At 50.0% G+C, this 21,417-nt stretch overlaps 1 protein-coding gene across 3 annotated transcripts in view; it reads right to left on the bottom strand.

Annotated features, from left to right (window-relative positions):
* Positions 1–6,199: 6,199 nt before the first annotated feature.
* Positions 6,200–21,417, bottom strand: part of PRKD2 (protein kinase D2) — a 35,464-nt gene continuing 20,246 nt past the window's right edge. The window contains exons 11-18 of one of the 3 annotated variants that reach the window (XM_047077795.1): positions 20,981–21,033; positions 20,769–20,841; positions 20,178–20,284; positions 18,785–18,946; positions 14,444–14,542; positions 10,755–11,022; positions 6,984–7,069; positions 6,200–6,666 (exon numbers count right to left, since the gene is read on the bottom strand). In XM_047077795.1, coding sequence (XP_046933751.1) covers positions 6,454–6,666; positions 6,984–7,069; positions 10,755–11,022; positions 14,444–14,542; positions 18,785–18,946; positions 20,178–20,284; positions 20,769–20,841; positions 20,981–21,033 — 1,061 coding nt within the window. In that variant the 3' untranslated portion in view covers positions 6,200–6,453. Of the gene's footprint in view, positions 6,667–6,983; positions 7,070–10,754; positions 11,048–11,076; positions 12,298–14,443; positions 14,543–18,784; positions 18,947–20,177; positions 20,285–20,768; positions 20,842–20,980; positions 21,034–21,417 lie in introns of those variants that run through there. The other 2 variants (XR_006961792.1, XM_047077796.1) reach the window with 2 other exon arrangements.

Below are 21,417 nucleotides of genomic sequence, written 5' to 3'. Positions count from 1 at the left end.
AGACCATCCTGGGTGGAAGATTCTATAATTCGACCAGAACAGAATCTAAGCGTCTTTTGTCTCCCAGATCGTACGGGATATTGCGTTCACCATTCTACGATTCCAGGAGCCTTTGTTCTACGTTCTAAGAGGCTTTGTTCTCAGCATTCTAAGATGCTCTGTTCTCGACGTTCTGTGGTCCTAAGAGTCTGAACCTGACTTTGGTTTCCAAGGTTCCCTCTGGCTCCCCTGGCTCCGCGAGCCGGGCTGGCGCCCCCTCAGGCGGCCAGCCTGTGTCACTACGCCGAGTGTGTCCCCCTACAACCTTCAAGATCTAGCTCCAGTGTTCATACCCATTTCTCAGACAGACCTTGACTCCCTAAAGGCCAGGGCCCAGAAGATCGTATGAGAACCTCCCTCTTCTAGGACCCTCCTGCACCAGAATGCATTCTGGTCGTAAGCTGGAGAGGCGGTGGTACTCTTGAGAGCTAAGCCTCTGGAACTAGACTAGGGGGAGGGGAAGGGCGTGTGAGCCCCAGCCCTGCCCCTTTCTAGCTGCGTGACTTTGAGAAACTTGGTTAACATCTGTGCCTCGGTCTCCTCATCTGTATGATGGGGGTCATAACATTATCTACCAGATAGACTCATTCTGAGGATTGAGCGAGATATTTGTCTAGAGCCTTCTATGTAGAAAGAGCCACAGAAGGGTCTGATAAATAAGTACGAAATAATCTCGTGAGTCCCAATGAACTTGGACTTTAGTAGAGACAAACTATAGTCAATCCCCCTCTTGTTTAAGACAGACCTAGACTGTCCTTTAACTGCCTTAATTTTCCAACAGCGGGGAGATGATCGAGATTCATGATAGGTGGATCTAGGGAGCTCAGTCGCAAACAAGATTTTCTCAGTAGTTAGTGTCTGGGGTGATGTCAGGATTGGTTTTCCATCCCTGCTGTTTGTGCAAAGCCAGTTGAACCATTTCTTGCATAAAATGCTGGATCTGAAACTGATTTAGGATTTGGTCACTGGGCATTCAAAGATGGGTATTCCTAGGAAAATAAATAAAAAAGAGAATTATTAATGGTTGAATAAGGGGGTAAAACCAAGATTTGAGGCCCGGGGGCAGCCAGTTGGCAGGGTTGCAAGAAGGAGGAACAGAGAGATCCTTGGTTGATGGAGTCAGAACAGCGGTCACAATTCTGCAGATAACCTCATTGCCCCTCCACCTTTTTGAGTCTGTTTATCTAGAGAGCAGGGGGCATGCACGTGTAGGTAAAGGAGGGGCAGAGAGAGAGAGAGAGAGAGAGGGAGAGAGAGAGAGAATCCCAATCAGGCTCCGCACTATCAACGTACAGCCCGACCCAGGGCTCGATCTCATGAACCATGAGATCATGAGTTGAGCTGAAATCAAGGGTCAGATGCTCAACCGACTGAGCCGCCCGGGCGTCACTGATGATGAGATGTCTGAGGAGTCCCTGGAAATGAACATGCAGCAGAAACTTCCAACTGTAACATACAAGGCCCTCCCTCGGAAGCCCCGGACCTGGGCGCAAAAGTTGCCCAAACATGGGTGGAGGCCCTATTAAATCCTCGGGGTTTACTGCTGAGCATTTGACTCCCCTGATGCTAATGAGAAAGGGGGTCGCAGTCATCCTAGACCCTGTGTGTGTAGGGTGACTTTCAGCCTTCGCAGGACGTGGCTGGTCTCCTACGTTTGTGAGGAATTCGGTGAGGGGTGGAGAGAAGAAAGAGTGAAGGTTAGACATGAATAGACTGAAGGGGGGATCGAAACTCTGAAAAGGGCTCACAGGATTGGCAAGATAACAGAAGCCAGTCCGGCTGGTAGGCGGGTACCAGTCTGCAAAATCCTCACACACAAGGCACGCCTCACGGGGGGCAATCCAAGACTCGTGGAAATAATTGTCTCATTTAGCTGAGGGGCTCAGCCAATAAATGCTGATTGAAGCTGGGACAGCAAGGAGAAGATGTAGGGACGGGACCGGGGCCATGAAATGAGTCACAGGAGGGGTGACGCCGCTTGTTGCCAAGAGAAATTACGAGCGGCCCCCGTTGACTCGGGGTGGGTAGTGTTTTGATAGCTGGAAAATCTGGGTGAGTGCAGTGGGGAGGTGGTTCCTGCTAACGGCTTATAGGGTTGTTATGGTCTGAGACTGGGTCCCGTGAAGGGGCAGGATGCGAAGGAGCCCAGAAATCCTGACTCATCGATGCTAGGGATAGGGAGAGGTTACTGTCACGACCAGGCGGTGAGTTAGAAGGAGTCTTTGAGGGGTACGTGAGACAAGGCTCAACCTGCCTGCAACCCATCCTATTTCCAAATCAGGTTACATGCTGACGGACGGGGGGATAAGACTTCAACCTATCTTTTTGGGGTCGGGGGAGGGGACACACTTCAACCCATCGCAGCCTCAGAAACCACTGGAGTTGCGTTTTAGTCTTGGGTCCAGATGCCACGAACGATGGGATAAATTCCTCCTGTGGCTACCGTGAGCCTTCGGGTGCGGAAGTCGGGTGCTTGTGGCTTAACGTCGTGGTAATGCGTCCCTAGACACCTCGTGTCTCTGGGGGGTACGTGTTGAGTGTCAGTGAGTGAGCCGAGTGGGGGGATCATCCACATATTGGATTGGGGGGGTGGGTATGGCAAGGGGAACCACACCCCTCAAATGAGCATTCAGGGTCCCCGGAAAGGAAGAGGGGGTTTCCGTGACCTCTTGAGGCACTCCTGTCCCTGTGCATTCTTGACTTTCCCGGGTGAGAACAAAAAGATGGAGAATCTGGACGTAGAGGGAAATGAAAGAACGTGTAGACAGACGAGGCGTTCGTAAGGTAAGCTGGGTGGTGCCGGAAGGGATAGAGAGGCAGAGACAGTGTTCAGATTGGGAACTCGCAGCGACCCAGGTTTGACTCTTATTTATGGCCTACAGGTCTTGGCCTAGCCATATGCCAAAGGCTTGAGGGGTATTTATGGACACGGAGAAAGCCTGTCAGAAGGGGATCCTTGGGGAGACTAAATCTTAACCCTCGAATTTGGTGTCCCTTTTCTTTATAGTCCCTACAAGCACCTCTATCAAGATCAGGGTTGGTAGGGGGCGCCTGGGTGGCTCAGTCGGTTAAGAGGCCGACTTCGGCTCAGGTCATGATCTCGCGGTCCGTGAGTTTGAGCCCCGCGTCGGGCTCTGTGCTGACCGCTCAGAGCCTGGAGCCTCTTTCAGATTCTGTGTCTCCCTCTCTCTTACCCTCCCCCGTTCATGCTGTCTCTCTTTGTCTCAAAAATAAATAAACATTAAAAAAAAAAAAGATCAGGGTTGGTAGTATCCAATGGCCCTGACAGAATGGGCTTTTTTTTTTTTTTTTTTTCAAATTCAAGGTGTGGGGCCTTAAGTGACACTGTGTGGCTTTGCTTTGATGTGCCCCGGCATCCTCATGATCGATGTTGGACTAACCTCATGGAATTCTGCAATCAAGGTATTTCTCCAGCTCATGTTACGGTTGTTTTTTTTTTTAAGTTTTTATTTCTTTATTCATTTAAGTAATCTCTACACCCAACGTGGGCCTTGAACTGACAACCCTGAGATCAAGAATTGCTCTCGATGCTCTTTGGACTGAGCCAGCCAGGCGTCTCTCACGTCATGTTTTTGATCGTCTCTCTAATTTCTGGCCTCAAACTTAACAAAACTAGTGGCCAAGATCGAAGCAGTGGGATTATCCAGGATCAGGCCTGAGTAGGCATTCTGTATATTTCCCAATGTGGGTCTGTCATTGGAGACGGATTTGTCTATCTGTTGTCTACCCTCCTGGGCCTTGGACCAATCAGTTTTATTTTTATTTTTATTAAAAAAAATTTCTTTAACGTTTATTTATTTTTGAGACAGAGAGAGACAGAGCATGAACGGGGGAGGGTCAAAGAGAAAGAGACACAGAATCGGAAACAGGCTCCAGGCTCTGAGCCGTCAGCCCAGAGCCCGATGCGGGGCTCGAACTCCCAGACTGCAAGATCATGACCTGAGCCGAAGTCGGCCGCTTGTTTAACCGACTGAGCCACCCAGGCGCCCCGGACCAATCAGTTTTAGAGGGAGAAGCATTCGAGATGGAATCCAAGAGACACTCTCCAATATTATCAGCTCGAATTATGCCTCAAAGGTATTCTCATTTATCTGGCGATCCTCATTGAGATTCATCTGAACTTCTTTTTTTTTTTTTTAAGTTTCTATTTATTTTGAGAGAAAGTGTGTGTGAGTGGGGGAGGGGTGGAGACAGAAGGAGAGAATCCCAAGCAGACTTCATGCTGTCAGCACGGAGCCTGAGGCGGGGCTCGAACCTAGGAGCCATGAGATCATGACCTGAGCCAGAATCAAGAGTCAGGCACTTAGCCAACTGAGCCACCCAGGTGCCCCCCTCATCTGAGCTTTTTTTTTTTTTTTAATTTTTTAAATGTTTCATTTATTTATTTTATTTATTTATTTTTATTTTTATTTTATTTTTGGGACAGAGAGAGACAGAGCATGAACGGGGGAGGGGCAGAGAGAGAGGGAGACACAGAATCGGAAACAGGCTCCAGGCTCTGAGCCATCAGCCCAGAGCCTGACGCGGGGCTCGAACTCACGGACCGCGAGATCGTGACCTGGCTGAAGTCCGACGCTTAACCGACTGCGCCACCCAGGCGCCCCATGTTTCATTTATTTTTGAGAAAGAGACAGAGTATGAGTGGGGGAGGGACAGAGAGAGAAAGAGAGAGACACAGAATCCAAAGCAGGCTCCAGGCTCTGAGCTGTCGGCACGGAGCCCGACGTGGGGGCTCGAACTTGTGAACTGCGAGATCATGACCTGAGCTGAAGCCGGACGCTTAACTGACTGAACCACCCAGGTGCCCAATGAACTTCTTTAAATCAAAGAGCCATCGCTCTGGATTATCAACAGTAGCCAAACTATGGAAAGAGTCCAAATGTCCATTGATGGATGAAGAGAAGAGAGGGAAACAAACCACAAGAGACTCTTAGCTGTAGAGAACAAATCACGAGTTGACAGAGGGAGGTGGGTGGGAGATGGGCCAGATGGGTGATGGGTACTAATGAGGGCATTTGTGCTGAGCACTGGGTGTTTTATGTAAGGGATGAATCACTGAATTTCTACTCCTGAAACCAATATCGCACTCTATGCTAGCTCAAATTTAAATTAAACAAACAAACTGAGCCTGGATGGCTCAGTCGGTTAAGTGCCTGATTCTTGTCTTCGGCTCAGGTCATGATCTCACAGTTCGTGAGTTCGAGCCCTCATCTGGCTCTACGCTGTCACTGTGGAGTTGCTTCGGATCCTCTGTCACCTGGCTCTCTGCCCCTCTCCCACTGGCGCTCTCTCTCTCTCTCTCTCTCTCTCAAAAATAAATAAACATTAAAAACATAGTCTGGGTGACAATGAGGAGCTGGAGGGCAGGGGTCAAAGGTGGAGCGATGTTCCCTCTGCCTACAATCTCAGGACCGGGATGGAGCTTGAGAAGTTAGCTCCGAAGACCGGCCTTCCCGACCCCGAGGCTCGCTTGAGACTCACCCAGCCATACCCACTCTGGGTCTTCACTGTCCTGGGACGGGTCTCTCTCTCCGCTGGATGGCGAACCCCCTGAGGGCAGAGCCTGGGCGGTCTCAGTCACCACTGTGTCCCCAGCATCACCCACCACAGTGTGACAGATGGATGACCCAGTGAATGAACACATTCTGTGCGTAGAGAAGTCACCGCATCGGTTTAAAAGAAAATACTAAATATTGCGCATCAGGTTTCTACTCCGGACCAGACTTGCGCTAACTGCATTGTTCTTATCAGTGGTTGTGATTAGTAGTAATGTCCCCAACCAAAACAGTGGATCAAACAAGCCATGGGGTTACTTTGCTCCAAACCCTCCGAGCCTCCAGTCGGGCTCCTGCATCCATCCTCCCCTCCGGGCTTACTCCTTCCTTTTCGAACTCTTCCTGCTTTTCGCTTCCCCATCCTCCTTCTGCTCCCCTCCGTACCTTCCCCCTTCCAGACTTCCCTCCTGGCAGTCCTCCCTCCAGGTTTCCCACCCCTGTTGCTCCTTCTTCCAAAAGTCCTCCAGCTTCCAGCCCCCTCGCCGCCACCTCTCCCATCCCTCCCCCACCCCACCCCCTTTTAGGAAATATCCTCTTTCCGGGTGAACTCCAGCTCCGTGAACGATAGACTCATGATACGAGAGTGCGGTGTGGCCAGAGACTCAGGCCATGGGGCCAGAGATGAGTTCGTTTTAATTGCTGGGGAGTTCACGTTGCAAATAACTACACCCCTCCACGGACACCCGCCGTGCTCCTCCCCCGGGGCGTGCGCCATCCGGTTTGGGCAGGAAGCCGCTTCTCCTTAGATGGAACAGTTCCATGAGATGGTGCGGGAGGGCAGCTCTCCGGGGACGGGAGGACAGCATCATGGGGCAGCCAGGGCGGGGGGCACGGGGCCTCAGAGGACGCTGATGCGCTCGGCCAGCCCCTGCATCTCGTGGTCCTGCGGCGGGAGGGCCCCACCGAAGTCCCCATCGGCGGGCAGGCCGGGCCCGGGCAGCGGGTGCTCGGCCACGAACTGCTCCCAGCGCGCGTCGTCACTCTCGTGCGTGATGTACCGCTCGCCCATCTTCCCCTCCAGCTCTCGGAGGTCCAGCCACGTCTGGTACTCCTGGGCCCCGGAGACCAAAGGTTAGCAGGCACAGAGCACACAGCGCCCGCACCGTATCCGCCCCGCGGGAGACGGGCCGGGTACCAGGGAAGGTGAAGCCACGCCCTTCACCACCCGCCCAGCCAATAGAAATTCAGCTCCACCTCCTTCTACAGCCCAGCCAATGGGAACCTCAGCCACGTTCGCGAGCCACGGAAAATGTACCTGCATCCTTCACCACCCGCACAGCCAATAAGCCATCTGGTTCCTCCCCTTACCCCAACCCAGCCAATAGGACCTCCCTCCCCCTTCGCCCTCAGCCCCGCCCCCTGCATCACCTGTAACCAGGGGTGACTGAGAGATTTGTCCACGCTGTAGCGCTTGCGCATCTTCACCTGCAGCAGGTTGTTGATGAGGTCAATGGCTGCACGGGAAGGAGACAGTTCAAGTCCTGCGCGCTGAGGGGCCGCCCCTCCCCTCCAACAGGCCACTCCTGCCTGCGTGCCTACCATCCGGGGCCTTCCCTCTGCATGGCCCCGGTGGCTTTGAAGCCTCACCTGCACCACTCGCTCACCCACCCGTTTCCTCATTAAATTACCATTTTGCCCCCCCCTCCTCCGACGTTGCACACACACTAGCTCCTACATCTCTTCACCAAGACTCTCCCTCAGTTTCCCCATTTCTAGGTCACCTTCATAAGCTTTGTCATACAGAGGTGCATACAGGAACACCTGTACTACTCCTCGCTTAATATTTTTCTTTAAGCATATACAGTGGCATGAAATCTGGTCATTTGCAACAACTGGGTGGAAGAGTGTATTATGCTAAGTGAAATAAGTCGGAGAAAGATAAATATCATATGATTTCACTCACATGTGGAATTTAAGAAGCAAAACAGATGAACACAGGGGAAGGGAAGGAAAAACAAGATAAAAACACAGAGGGAGGGGGGCGCCTGGATGGCTCCGCCGGTTAAGCATCCGGCTTTGGCTCAGGTCGTATCTCCCCCGGCTTGTGAGTTCGAGCCCCGCGTCGGGCTCTGTGCTGACGGCTCAGAGCCTGAAGCCTGCTTCCGATTCTGTGTCTCCCTCTCTCTGCCCTTCCCCCACTTGCACTCTGTCTCTCTTTCTCAAATAAAACATTAAAGAGAGAGAGAGAGAGAGAGAGGCAAATTATGAGAGACTCCTAAATACAGAGAACAAACTGAGGGTTGCTGGATGGGAGAGGGTGGGGCGGTGGGCTAAATGGGCGATGGGCATTAAGGTGGACACTTGTTGGGATGAGCCCTGGGTGTTCTATGTAAGTGATGAATCACTAAATTTTACTCCTGAGACCATTATTATACTATATGTTAACTAACTTGGATTGAAACAAAATTTTTAAAAATATATATTTTTGTTTAAGCCAAACCATTTGTCCAAGATATACCGTGAAGTGGACAATGCAAATTGAAAAACAGTAAGCTGCCATCTGCGTAAAAGGGGGAAATAAAAGAATATAGATCCACATATTTTCTTGCACTATTTTTTATAACTTTTTTAAAAATAAAAGTTTGTGGGGCGCCTGGGTGGCGCAGTCGGTTAAGCGCCCGACTTCAGCCAGGTCACGATCTCGCGGTCCGTGAGTTCGAGCCCCGCGTCAGGCTCTGGGCTGATGGCTCAGAGCCTGGAGCCTGTTTCCGTTTCTGTGTCTCCCTCTCTCTCTGCCCCTCCCCCGTTCATGCTCTGTCTCTCTCTGTCCCAAAAATAAATAAACGTTGAAAAAAAAATTTAAAAATAAAAGTTTGTATTTATCTATTTTGAGAGAGAGGCAAGGTAAGAGAGGGAGAGAGAGAGGATCCCAAGCAGGCTTTGCACTGTCAGCATGGGGCCTGACTCAGGGCTCAAACTCACGAACCGTGAGATCCTGACTTGAGCCAAAATCAAGAGTTGGACGCTTAACCAACTGCGCCACCCAGGTGCCCCTATAACTTTTAAAAAAATGTTTGTGTATTTATTTTGAGAGGGGGAAAGAGAGTGTGAGCAGGGGAGGGACAGAGAGATGAAGAGAGAGAATCCCAAGCAGCCTCCACGCTGTCAGCACAGAGCCCAATGAGGGGCTCGATCCCACGAACCAGGAGACCATGACCTGAGCCCAAATCAAGAGTCGACGCTTAACTGACTGAGCCACCCAGACTTGTAAAAAGACTTGTAATAGCCATGGTCTTTGGGAAGAATAACAAAGGACTGAGAGAATTTTCACTATAGATCCTTCTGTATATTTAATATTTATTTTTGAGAGGGGGGAGGAGCAGAGAGAGAGGAAGACACAGAATCCGAAGCAGGCTCCAGGCTCTGAGCTGTCAGCACAGAGCCCGATGTGGGGCTCGAACTCACAAACCGCGAGATCATGACCTGAGCCGGAGTCAGACGCTCAACCGACTGAGCCACCCAGGTGCCCCCCATTCTGTATATTTAAAAATTTGAGCCATGGGAGTATTTAAACAAAAACTGACAGCATTCAGTTTCACATCACTTCCCTTTTTAAAAATTCATTTTTCAAGGTGAAAATGAAAATATTGCGTCACCCTGGTCAATGAAAATCCAAAGATCGCTTGCCAGGCACACAAAAATAAAATGAAAATAAAACAAACTTATTCGACGGTAGTCAGCCAGTGGTTTCCTGCAGAAGGCCCAGAGACCGGCCTGTCTTTTAGGAAAAGGAGAATTGGCAAGTGTCAGGCACTCAAGACAAGCCATCACTCGTCCAAGGCTGTCTCCTTGATCAGAAGCCTTGAAGAACAAGGCCTCACTGTGTGAACCCCTCGGAGTACAGGCCTTACCCACACGGCCTCCCTCACACATGGCCATCCACACCAGATTCACTCTTACTGAGACTTCTGAGTGGGTCCCAAAAGACCACGCTGAGGACCCCCCAGTATTACTCTAGCGCTCGAGAATGCACATTCTTATCACTTAGTGCTTACCTGTCTCAGGCCCACCACTGCCACCTTTTTCTGCACTAACCCCCACGGGACCCCTCCCCGCCCCCCGCCCTGCCAGCTCCATGAGGCCACATCCCTCTAGGGCCCTTCCTTCCTCGACAACCTTCTCTTCGCAACCTCCTCCTCACGTGATCCCTTCTCTCCTATTCATCCCAGTATTCCCAGAACCTAGGACAGTCAGTGCTGGGCACATAGTAGGTAGTTGTTGCATAAACTGTTCTGAATAGTATTGTCTTCTTAGCCCCCCTCGCATACTCTGTCTTCCTGAGCTCCCCGGCTCCGGGACCTGCCCCCTTGTTCTTACAACCCCCTCACGTGCCCCAGTATCTTAGCCCCGCCGTAGGCGCGTCCCCACACCTGGCTGGGGCCCCAAAGTTACAAGCCTCCTGGGGCCCAAGTCACAAGACCCAGTGTCACCACCCGGCCACAACGCCGAAGCCCCCGAATCCCACTGTCCGTCTCAGGCCTGGCTCCCCTCACTATGCGCCCCCCATTCCCACCCGCTTCTAGGTTCAGGTGACTTTGGTCCCAGGACAGGTCCTTCTGGACAGCTTCAGAAACCCTCCATGGCCCTGCCCCTCCTCTCGCCACGCCCCTAAACCAGTCCCCTCCATCGCTGGACCTGCCCCCTTGGCCCCAGGCCCAAGTCTGCCCGGCACCCAGCAAATGAGCTGCCCTCCGGAGCCACTGCTTTTGCAAGGCTAACCCTTCCGGGGTCATAACCCCAAAGCCTCCAGGCCCCAGCCAATGCCATGGGAGGAAGGATCTGCCTCTTCTGGCCACCCCAGCTGTTTGGTTTCCTCAGGTCCAGCGGTCCCTCTCCTGGTCCCGCCCTAGACCAGCCAAACCTCGCTCAGGCCCCAAGGCGCCGTCTGTCCCCTGCTTCTGGAACACTTCGTTTCCTGTGAACTAGGAACCAGGCCTGACTGGTTCCACACAAACCCCTGAGTCCCCGCCCCAAGGTTCCAGGTCCAGGGCACCTCACCTTTTAAAGGACCGCCCTCCCCGTGGCCCCACCCGTCGCTAGGCTCCACCCCCATAGTTGTTTCAGGGCTCCACCTCTTCTGCGGCCCCGCCCCTCCGGCCCCGCCCCCCTCCGCGCCCTCCGCCCCTCGCCTCCGCCCACCTCCGGAGGAGATGCAGCTCCAGGGGCAGGCTGGGTACATGAAGGCGGCGTTCTGGATCTGGTCTTTGATGTCCTCATCCTCGTTGAAGGGGAACGTGCCACTGAGGCTGACGTACATGATCACGCCCACCGACCACATGTCCAGGGAGCGGTTGTAGCCCTGGTTGAGCAGCACCTCGGGCGCCAGGTAGGCAGGCGTGCCCACCACCGAGCGCCGGAACGACTTCTCGCCGATGATGCGCGCGAAGCCGAAGTCGCACAGCTTCACCTGCAGAGGGCGTGGGGTGGAGGGTCTGAAGGAGTGTTAAGGCTGCACCCCACCCAGGGTCCCCACCACCACGCCCCTCCGTGGCATTCCAGACAAAACTGAATGCTGGTTCAGATCCAAGCTTCTCCTCCCACTAGTCAAGTGACCTTGGGCAAGTGACTTCCTCTCTCTGTGCTTCAGTTTCCTCATCTGTAGGAGGAGGGGGATCAAACCCGCCGACCTCAAAGGGCCGCCATGAGGATTACGTGAGTGTATCCATCTAAGGCGCATAGGGTAATAAATGCCCCGTATGCCGTGAGCGCCTAATAAATGCCACCTGCTCCTAGGCTTCCGCCACACTGAGCAGGTCTCTTAACCACCTCGTGCCTCTGTTTCCTCTTTTGCACAACGGGGATCCTAAAAATCCCCACCTTAAAGGGTGGTTGTATGGACTGAAAGAATAAATACATGCAAAGGGAGCAGTGTCTAGCTCAGTGTGAGTTTCAAGATCTCAGGGGCAGGACCCAACTCGTCCCAGCCCCAGCGAGGTCATGTGTATCGAGGATGTTAACAGCAGCTTCCTCTCCAGCTTCCCTGGGGATTCAATGGGACACCCGCACGTGAACTGCTGACCCTCAAAGCCAGCAGACAGCAACAGGTGTTCGCCCAACTTTCCCTTGATGGTGGAGGCAGTCTAGGGTCACGGACAGGCTGTGGAGCCAGCCACACCTGGGTTCAAGGTCCTGCCCTCCTTCCCATCAGTTCATAGGCAGCACCCTTTCTATGCTGCCATCTCTGTTCATGTATTGTTCCTCCCTCCCCTGCTCAAAATCTTTTCTATGGCTCACTATGGCTCTCCAGAGTCCAAGACCCTTGGAGCCCCAAGCCTCTGTGGCCTGCCCTCGGAATCAGCCACAGCCCAACCACTGACTCGATGTGACAGCCAGGCCACCCTGTCCTGAGATCCTTTTCCTTTTCAAAGATCCACCCTTTTCTCCAGATGTTACAATGGAATATTACTTGGGAGTAGCGAGCCATGCGACGACATAAACGAGCTCTGAAAACATCTAAGTGAGAGAAGCCAGACACAAAGGGCCTATCTAGCGTTGGATATTCTGTTTATGCAAAACGCCCAGAATAGGCAAATCTACAGAAAGTAAATTCATGGTTGGGATGAAGGGTGGTGGGATTGGGGGATGATGGCTAAGGGGTACGGGGTCTGTTCTGGGGGTGATGACATGTTCTAAAATGGGCTGCACAACTCTGTGAATACACTAAAACCCACTGAATTGTATACTTTGGGTTTTTTTTTTTTAAGTTTATTTATTTATTTAAGAGAGCGAGAGAGAAGGAGGGAGGGGCAGAGAGAGGAGGGAGGGAGGGGGAGAGAGAGAGAGAGAGAGAGAGAGAGAGAGAGAGAGAGAGAATTTCAAGCAGGCTCCACACCGTCAGCACAGAGCCTGATGTGGGGCTCAAACTCATTAACCATGAGATCATGACCTGAGCTGAAATCAAGAGTCAGACACTTAACCAACTGAGCCACCCAGCCACCCCCAAATTGTATATCTGAATCAGTGAATTGTATCATGTGTAAATTGTATCTTGATAAAGCTGTTTAAAAAAAAAAAAAAACTGGCTACAGGGCCTTTGCACAGACTGTTCCCCCTGCCTGGAATACTTGTCCATCCAAAAAAAAAAATAGACTCTTACTCTTTCCTCAGAGAGTTTTTCTCTGACCCTCCAGTGGGCTACATAGTTATGTGAGCTCACAGAACCATGTCAGGGAACTCATTACAGATATGACATTATCGTGACAATATGATCAACATTTGTTCTTCTCTCTGTGACTTGCACTGACCCATAAGGTGGCCACTGGCTACTTGTGGCTACCGAGCCCTTGGATATGGCAAGTGCAATTGACAAACTAGTTTTTATTTAATTTTCATTAAATTTCCTACAGTTTTATGTGTAAAAACTGTGTTACATCCTGTGTTACATCCCAGGCTGCCACTAACACTGAACTTCTGGAAGCAGAAGGAAACTATGGGGTTGACATAAGTTGTTTCCACTGGGAGTCAAAATCTTTTACCCTTCCAAAATAAATGTTAATGAGAATAATATCCTCTTTTACTATTAGAAGAAAAGATTCTAGACTTAGTTACTGGACAGCTTTTAAATATGCTTGGAACCACTTGGATAGGTCAATCTACTTTTCCAACTGCTAATTTTATGAAATCTAAGCACAAAATCAAATATTTATTTTTTTCCCAAATCAAATATTTCTGATAAAAATTTCATATCTGAATTTGTGCTCTAGGTGTTAAACACACACCAGATTTTGAAACTTGGTATGGAAAGAAAGAATATTTCATTAATAATTTTTATGTTGATTACACATTGAAATGATAATATTTGAATATACTGGGATAAAGTGTATTATTAAAGTCAAGATCACCAGGGGCGCCTGGCTGGCTCAGTCAGTGGAGCATGTGACTCTTGATCTCAGGGTTGTGGGTTCGAGCCCCACTTTGGGAGTAGAGATAACTTGGGGCACCTGGGTAGCTCAGTTGGGTGAGCATCCGACTCTTGATCTCAGCGCAGGTCATGATCTGACGGTTCGTGAGTTCAAGGCTCGTGTTGGGCTCTGCACTGGCAGTGGATAGCCTGCTTGGGGTTCTCTCTCTCCCTCTCTCTCTGTCCCCCACCTCCTGCTTGCACACTCTATAAGTAAGTAAGTAAATAAATAAATAAAATCTTTAAAGTTAATGTCACCAGTGCCTGGGTGGCTCAGTCGGTTAAGTGCCCGACTTCGGCTCAGATGGTGATCTCGTGGGTCGTGAGTTTGAGCCTCACCTCGGGCTCTGTGCTGACAGCTCGGAGCCTGGAGCCTGCTTTGGATTCTGTCTGTCTCTCTGCCCCTCCCCTGCTCAAACTCTCTCTCTTTCTCTCTCTCTCTCAAATACAAAGTAAAACATACAAATAAAAGAAAAATCTTGAAAGTAATTGCCCACAGAGCCATGCAGAATAAAGACTACATTTCCCAGCCTCCCTTGCAGCCAGCCATGACCACATGATCAAGACCTGGCCAATGGGATGCTAGAAGGCTCCAAAAGGAAGGGGGTGTGCCCATTTCCTCCACCCTGTTTCTTTCCTCCTTCTCCCTATTATCCTTTCACATGATAGGGACCATCATGACCCTTGAAGACTGACAACATCACAGAGAGGCCAGAACAAGACAGCCGGAGCCGAATACCTGACACTAAGAAACTGCTGTTTCAGCCTCAAAATGCTTATGCTGGACGCTACATGAGTGAGAAACATCCTCTATTTTATTTAAGCCACTGTTATCTTGAGTCTCTGTGTCCAGTTGGCCTATTCGTACAACCCCACCAGCCTCCAGTGTTAGCTGGACTTCTCCAAATCAAGCTGGGATGTAACTGACCTGAGGAAATGGGTCAGCGGATGCCAGCAACACGTTTTCTGGTTTCAAATCACAGTGGACGATGTTCTTGAAGTGAAGGTGTCTCAAGGCCACCAGGATCTGAGGGGAGGAGATGGGGCCAGTAAGGAACATAGAAAGGTACCTGCTTCAGATTCTGACTTCTGCGGCCAGCCCTCCAAACCCCATCCGTGCCTCTCTCTGCACCCCTGAAGATGTCTCCCCAGGACCGGGGGCAGGGGGCATTGGGGCTCCAAATGAGAATCTCAGAATCCCAAAACCATTACATCCGAGCTAGGAGTTGGATAATTCTAGAAAGGCTCAGCCGGAGCAGTGGGTTTAGGAAGATCCTGAGATCGTCTGGCATGTGATAAGCTCCTGACAAAAAAGAACTATTACTGAGGCTCCTGGCTGGCTCAGCCAGTAGAGCACATGACTTGCGATCTCTGAGGTCATGAGCTCAGGCCTTCCTTTGGGCCTGGAGTTTACTTATAAAAGGTGTGTGTGTGGGGGGGATGCTATTAATAAAGTAGCAGCCTTTAAGGAAGTACTATTATGTGACCCCATTTTTTAAAAAGTATTTTTCATCCACTATATATATATAATATATAATATATTATATATACTATATATTATATATACTATATATAATATACTATATATATTATATATAACATACATATATTATATAAAATATATATAATTATATATAGTATATATAGTGTATATATAGAATATATACTATATTATATATACTATATATTATATATAATATATATACTATACTATATATATTATATATAACATACATATATTATATAAAAAATATATAATTATATATATAGTATATATAGTGTGTATATAGTATATATACTATATTATACATATATAGTATATATATAGTATATATATATAGTATATATATAGTATATATATATAGTATATATATACTATATATATATAGTATATATATACTATATATATAGTGTATATATATAGACTATATATATATAGTGTATATATGTATATACTATATATAGTATAGTATATATATTATATATATAGTATAGTATATATATTATATATATAGTATAGTATATATATAATATATAATATATAATATATAATATATAATATAATATATATACACATAATATTGGGGTGCCTGGGTGGCTCTGTTGGTTGAGCCTCTGACTTCGGCTCAGGTCATGATCTCATGGGTTGTGAGTTCAAGCCCCGCGTCAGGCTCTGTGCTGACAGCTCAGAGCCTAGAGCCTGGTTCGGATTTTATACCCCCTCTCTGTCCCCCCACCCCCACCCCAACTCGCACTCTGTCTCTCAAAAATAAACAAATATTAAATATATATATATATATATATAATATATAATGAAACAATACAAATACCAATATGATCTACATTTTATATCAAATGCTAGAGCCAGCCTACCTAGGTGGAAAATCTGGCTCTACACTTACTAGCTTGTGGCCTTGGGGAAGCCACTTTAACTCTCCGGGTCTCAGTTTTCTCATCTGTAAAATGGGGGTAACAAAAGTACCCATCCTCAGGGGTTGCTGTTGAAGTTTAAATGGGTTGACGCATAAAAGGTGCTTAGGACAGGGGCGCCTGGCTGGCTCAGTTAGAGGAGGGCAACTTTTTTTTTTTTTTTAATGTTTGTTTATTTTTGAGAGAGAGAGAAACACAGAGCATGAGCGGGGGAGGGGCAGAGAGAGAGGGAGACACAGAATCCGAAGCAGGCTCCAGGCCCCAAGCTGTCAGCAGAGAGCCCGACGCGGGGCTCGAACTCACGGACCGTGAGATCATGACCTGAGCCGAAGTTGGAAGCTTAACCGACTGAGCCACCCAGGCACCCCTGGAGTGAGTGACTCTTGATCTCAGGGTTGTGAGTTCGAGCCTCACGCTGGTTGTGGAGATTACATAAAAGTAAAATCTTAAAAAAATAAAATAAAAAGTCCCTAGGGCAGTATCTGGCACAGAGCAAGCACTATGTTGGCTATTGCTGTTGTTACGGGCAGAACATGGGCCCTCTCTCCACCTCAGTTTCCTCATCTGTAAGATGGGGATTAGAGTAATACCTACCTTGGAAGGCAGTTGTGAAGCCTAAGCAAGCCCGTGAGTAAAGGGCCTAGCACAGGACTTGGGGTAGAGCAGACAAGAGGCGGAAGGCAGACATCTGCAGAGAGAGAGAGAGACAGAGAGAGAGGAGCACAGACAAAGAGAAGAAAAGATGGGAGACCAGAAAGAGAAAGCAACCAGTTGCTGAGGGCAGGCAGTTCCCTCTCTCCACATGGAGTCTGGATAAGCCCGCCCCAGTAGGCTTCTGTCCACACCCCACAAGCCACCCTAACAAAAACACGGTGCTGGGGAGAGCGAGGGTGCTGGGTCTGTATAAAGGAAGCACAGCACAGGGGATTTTGCAACCAAGAGAAGAAGCCCTAGAATCAGGTGGGGGACCAGCCTGTGCGCAGGCCTTTCTAGGAAGGCTGTAAAACCCAGAAACCTTGAAAGGCAACATTTAACATTGCAAAAGTTAAATTCTTAATGGCAAATAAAAGCCATGAATGAAAGGGAAAGGAAAACAAATACTGGGATTAAAAAAAAAAAAATTGAACAACACAAGTGACAAAGATCCAGTGTCCGTCATATGCAAAGAGCTCTTACAATTCAATAAGATCAATCCAACTGAAAAATGGGCAAAGGGTATATAAAACACAGGCCAATAAACATAGGAAAGTATGCTCCACTTGACCCATAATTTTTAAACTGCCAAATGAAGCCACATGAAGTGTTTTTCCACCTATGAGAGTGGTGATTATTTTATCCAGAGTTAGCAAGGAGAAAGTAGACACCCTCAAATTGTTGTTGAGAGCAAAGACTGAAAGGGAGTTTAGAGAGTAACTGGGCAGCATGTTAAAAAAAATTCTAAAGCACATTCCCCTGGACTCAGGAGTCCATTATCTGAAACGCATTCTATGGAAATTCTCCCACCAGAGCCCACCAACGTTTGTAGACAAATAGTCACAGGAGGTTATTTGTAATAGTGGAAAAGTGAAAACAACCTAAGTGCTCAGCAATTAGGGATTTTGGCGATATCCGCCTCGGGATACAGCTCAGAAAAAAAAGGCAGTTCGGCTAACTACGTACTGAAACAAAATAGCCTCCCAGAAGTACTATTTTAGTGAAGAAAGTAAGAGGCAGAGAGGCACAGATAACACCAATTAGTTGGACATTGCTAGTTAAAAGCACAGACCCTACGTTCAAATCCCCCCAGCTGTGTGACCCCGGGCAAGTTACTTCAAGTCTCTGTGCCTCACGTTTCTCAACTGGAAAACGGGCGTGACAACAGCCATTGCCACAAAGGTCGCTATGGAGGTAAAATGAGTTAAAAACACTGCCTGGCACACAGTAAGTGCTCAATAAAGGTTAGCGACTGCATTATTTATCACCGTTATTAGCATCCCCCATCCCAGCCCTGCCCATTCTGGGTGATCACTGTCCGGGGCTGGGCTACCTCGATCTAGATGTGTGGCCAGCACTGTCCCCTCCACGGGGCGGGAACAGAGCTGAGGCCCAGGGAGTGTCTGTTGAACAATGTAATGAATGAATGAGCTCCCCACCGAAAGGACTCTCTCCCGTTCCCTTTGTCTACATGAATATTGTCAGGCCTGGGGAGCCGCATTATATAAAGTAATCCAAAATATAAACATTATTTATTATTTGTCTACACTAATAACTAGTATGACTACTAGTCTATTATTTTTACCACTCTATGGTTTTCTATTGTTGTTCCTCTTTTATTAATCCACAGTCTGTTCTATTATGACTCTACTATTATTTTAAAAGTATCATTCTGGGGCGCCTGGGTGGCTCAGTCGGTTAAGCGTCCGACTCCGCTCAGGTCAAGATCTCAGTGTTCGGGAGTTCGAGCCCCGGATCGGGTTGTGTGCTGACAGCTCGGAGCCTGGGACCTGCTTCGGATTCTGTGTCTCCTTCTCTCTCTGCCCCTCACCCGCTCACAATCAATCTCTTTCTCTCTCTCTCTCTCTCTCTCTCTCTCTCAAACACGAATAAAACACTTAAAAATTTTAAAAAATAAATAAATAAAAATAAAACTATCATTCTGGGGCACCTGGGTGGCTCAGTTGGTTTATTTTTTTTTTTCTATTGTTGCTATTATTACTCTATTAGTATATTTTTTATCATCCGCGATCGCGACTCCCACGCAGTGTCTGCGGGGCCTGAGCGCAGGGCGGGTGGGGAGCCGGGCAGAGGGGGGCGGGGGCGGGGGCGGGGGCGGGGGGCGGGGGCAGGGGAGGGGGCGCACCTGGGTGATGAGGAACTTGGTGAGGCGCTCGGGCAGCCGGCCCTTCTCGCTGGAGAGGATCATCTCAAGCATGTCCCCATGCAGCTTCTCCATTACCACGAACACCTTCTCAGGCGTCTCAAACATGCAGTCCAGGTTCACGATCCCCGGGTGCCGCAGACTCTGGGGGTGGGGTGAGGGGTAGGGTGGTCGTCAGCGTCTCGGTGGCCCACGAACTTGGGACCCGAGAGGCAAGCCATGCTCCCATGGCTTCCAGACAAGACGACAAATAAGAAGGATGTCCCCGGGCGCCCGGGGGGCTCCGTCTGTCAAGCGTCTGACTTTTGATTTCAGCTCAGGTTGTGGTCTCATGGTTCGTGGGTTCAAGCCCTGCGTGGCGCCCCACGCCCAGCTCCGCGCTAGCCATGTGGAGCCTGCTTGGGATTTTCTCTCTCCCTCTCTCTCTCTCTGCCCCTCCCCCCACCTCTCTCTCTCTCTCTCTCTCTCTCTCTCAAAATAAATAAATATTTTTTAAAAATGTCCCTGGGGGGTGAGCAGCTCCTTTCCGGGGGGGTGGGGGAAGGGGCTTCCCACAGGCCCAGACAGAAGCACATCCCCACACCACCAGGTATCTAGAAGGATCTAAATCTTGAAGTTCTGTTGAAGGTCCAGGGTTGGGAGGGAAGGTCTGTCTTTTAAATCCTTTGCCCTCTCAGGGCACCTGGGCGGCTCAGTTGGTTAGGCATCCGACTTTGGCTCAGGTCATGATCTCATGGTTTGTGAGTTCGAGCCCCGCATTGGGCTCTGTGCCAAACGGCTCGGAGCCTGGAGCCTGCTTCGGATTCTGTGTCTCCCTCGCTCTCTGCCCTTCCCCCACTCACACTCTGTCTGTCTCTGTCTCTCACAAATAAATAAACATTAAAAAAAATTTTTTTTTAATCCTTTGCCCTCTCCCCCCCCCAGCCCTGCCTGGCCTAACCTCATTTCTCCCATCGAGGTCCCCACCCAGCCTCCTCCCGGAGCTCCAGACTCTGGTCCCATCCTCCAGCAGCAGCCAGAGGGAACTTCCCAAAGTATACACTCACCCATGCCCCTTCCTGGCTCAAAATCTTTCCATGGTTCCCCAGTACCCTCAGGAGAAAATCCACAGGGTGTGGCCCCACCCTCTTCCCTGGCCTCACCTCCCACCACCTCCCCACACATAAACCATCTAGCAACCTTGGACTTCAAATTCCTAGAGGACTTCTGCTCAGAACACCTTCCCATCCCTTCAGTCTCCATACGCCTATTCCCTCCTCCAGTAAGCCTTCCCTGACCACCCCCGCAGCCTGGGTTAGCCCCTGAAAGGAGGAAGTAGGAAGGGAAGGTCCCTCCCAGGTGGGGGCAGAGCTGGGCCCCGGAGCTCGGTGGTCACCTGCAGAATGGCCACTTCGTTCCGCAGCTGGCTTTCTTGCTTGGTGGGGAAACGCAGTTTGTCGATGACCTTTACTGCCACGTCCCGGCCTGTCTTCCGGTGCTTTCCTGGGGGTAGGGGAGGTGGGGGGCGAGGGGAGCAAGACCTTCCAGTCCTGGCAAGACGCACACCCCCCCGCCCCCCGCCACAGAGGCACAGGCATAGTTGAACAAAGGTGGACAGAAGGTCATCAAGGTGGCTCTGTGGGGTCCCCAGGAGAGATGTGAGAGGTGGGGGGCCTTGGGGGACAAAGGCATAATGAAGAAGGTAAAAGACAGAGTTCTGAGGCGGTAAATTAGATTTATAGCCAATCAGAATCTCGGAACTAGCTCTGTGGCCGAAGGGCAGAATTTGCTCTCCCTAGTAATAACAGGAAGAAGTCCATTGGCTTTTCCCAGTAAGAAAAGGAGAGTCTGTGACCATCCGCCAAGAGGCTCTAGCCTTCTAAAGTCAACCAGAACAGGAGGTGAGCATGTGGTCAATCAGATAGGAAGGTCTGGAGCCCAGAACCCCCCCAGGATTCCCTCTGGATGAGCTCGGAAGCATCCTTACCTCCATAGACCACTCCAAACTGCCCCGAGCCCAGCACCTCATCAGGGAAAATCTGGTAGACGGTGGCGATGTCCTGTAAGGTGGGGACGGGGAGGGTCAGGAGTGCCAATGGAGACAGGGCATCGAAGAGACTGGGAAGGGCAAGAGGGCTGGGAGGCTGTGTGGGAGGCAGAGGCCATCCTTGGGACCATGGGGTGGGGGCAGGGTCTCACCACATTCTCTTGGATCTGGCTGTTAGACACGGAGATGCTCAGAGAAGCTTGTCCTACGGAGAGGGGAGAGGGGAGAGGGGAGAGGTGGGTTGACCCCGGGCTCAAGAATATCTTCACCCATAACTCCACCCGGATTTGAATCCGGGGAATCCAGCGCAGCTGCAGGCTGCTGACTTGTCCGTTATGAACCTCAGTTTCCACATCTAGAGAATGGGGATAACATCAGGTGCTCCCTCATAGGGCCGGGGGAGAAGTAAACGAGATATATACTGGGGTGGGGGGCTCAAGAAGTGACGTCACGGATGATTTCGCCGAGCACTGCACCCCATGAGCTCAGTGCCCAGGGAAGCGTGCCGATCCCACCTTACAGAGGAGGAAACTGAGGCTCGGCGGGAAGGCACACGCTGATTCCAACATCTTCCCCCTAAGCTCGCCAC

This window comes from Lynx rufus, unplaced genomic scaffold, assembly GCF_022079265.1.
Source record: "Lynx rufus isolate CCGP_SWC_20201006 ecotype Redwood Valley unplaced genomic scaffold, mLynRuf1.p SCAF_16, whole genome shotgun sequence".
In the NCBI taxonomy this organism is placed as follows: domain Eukaryota; kingdom Metazoa; phylum Chordata; class Mammalia; order Carnivora; family Felidae; genus Lynx; species Lynx rufus.
The sequence above is the reverse complement of the archived record's forward strand: the minus strand, read 5'-3'. Positions and strand labels throughout refer to the sequence as shown.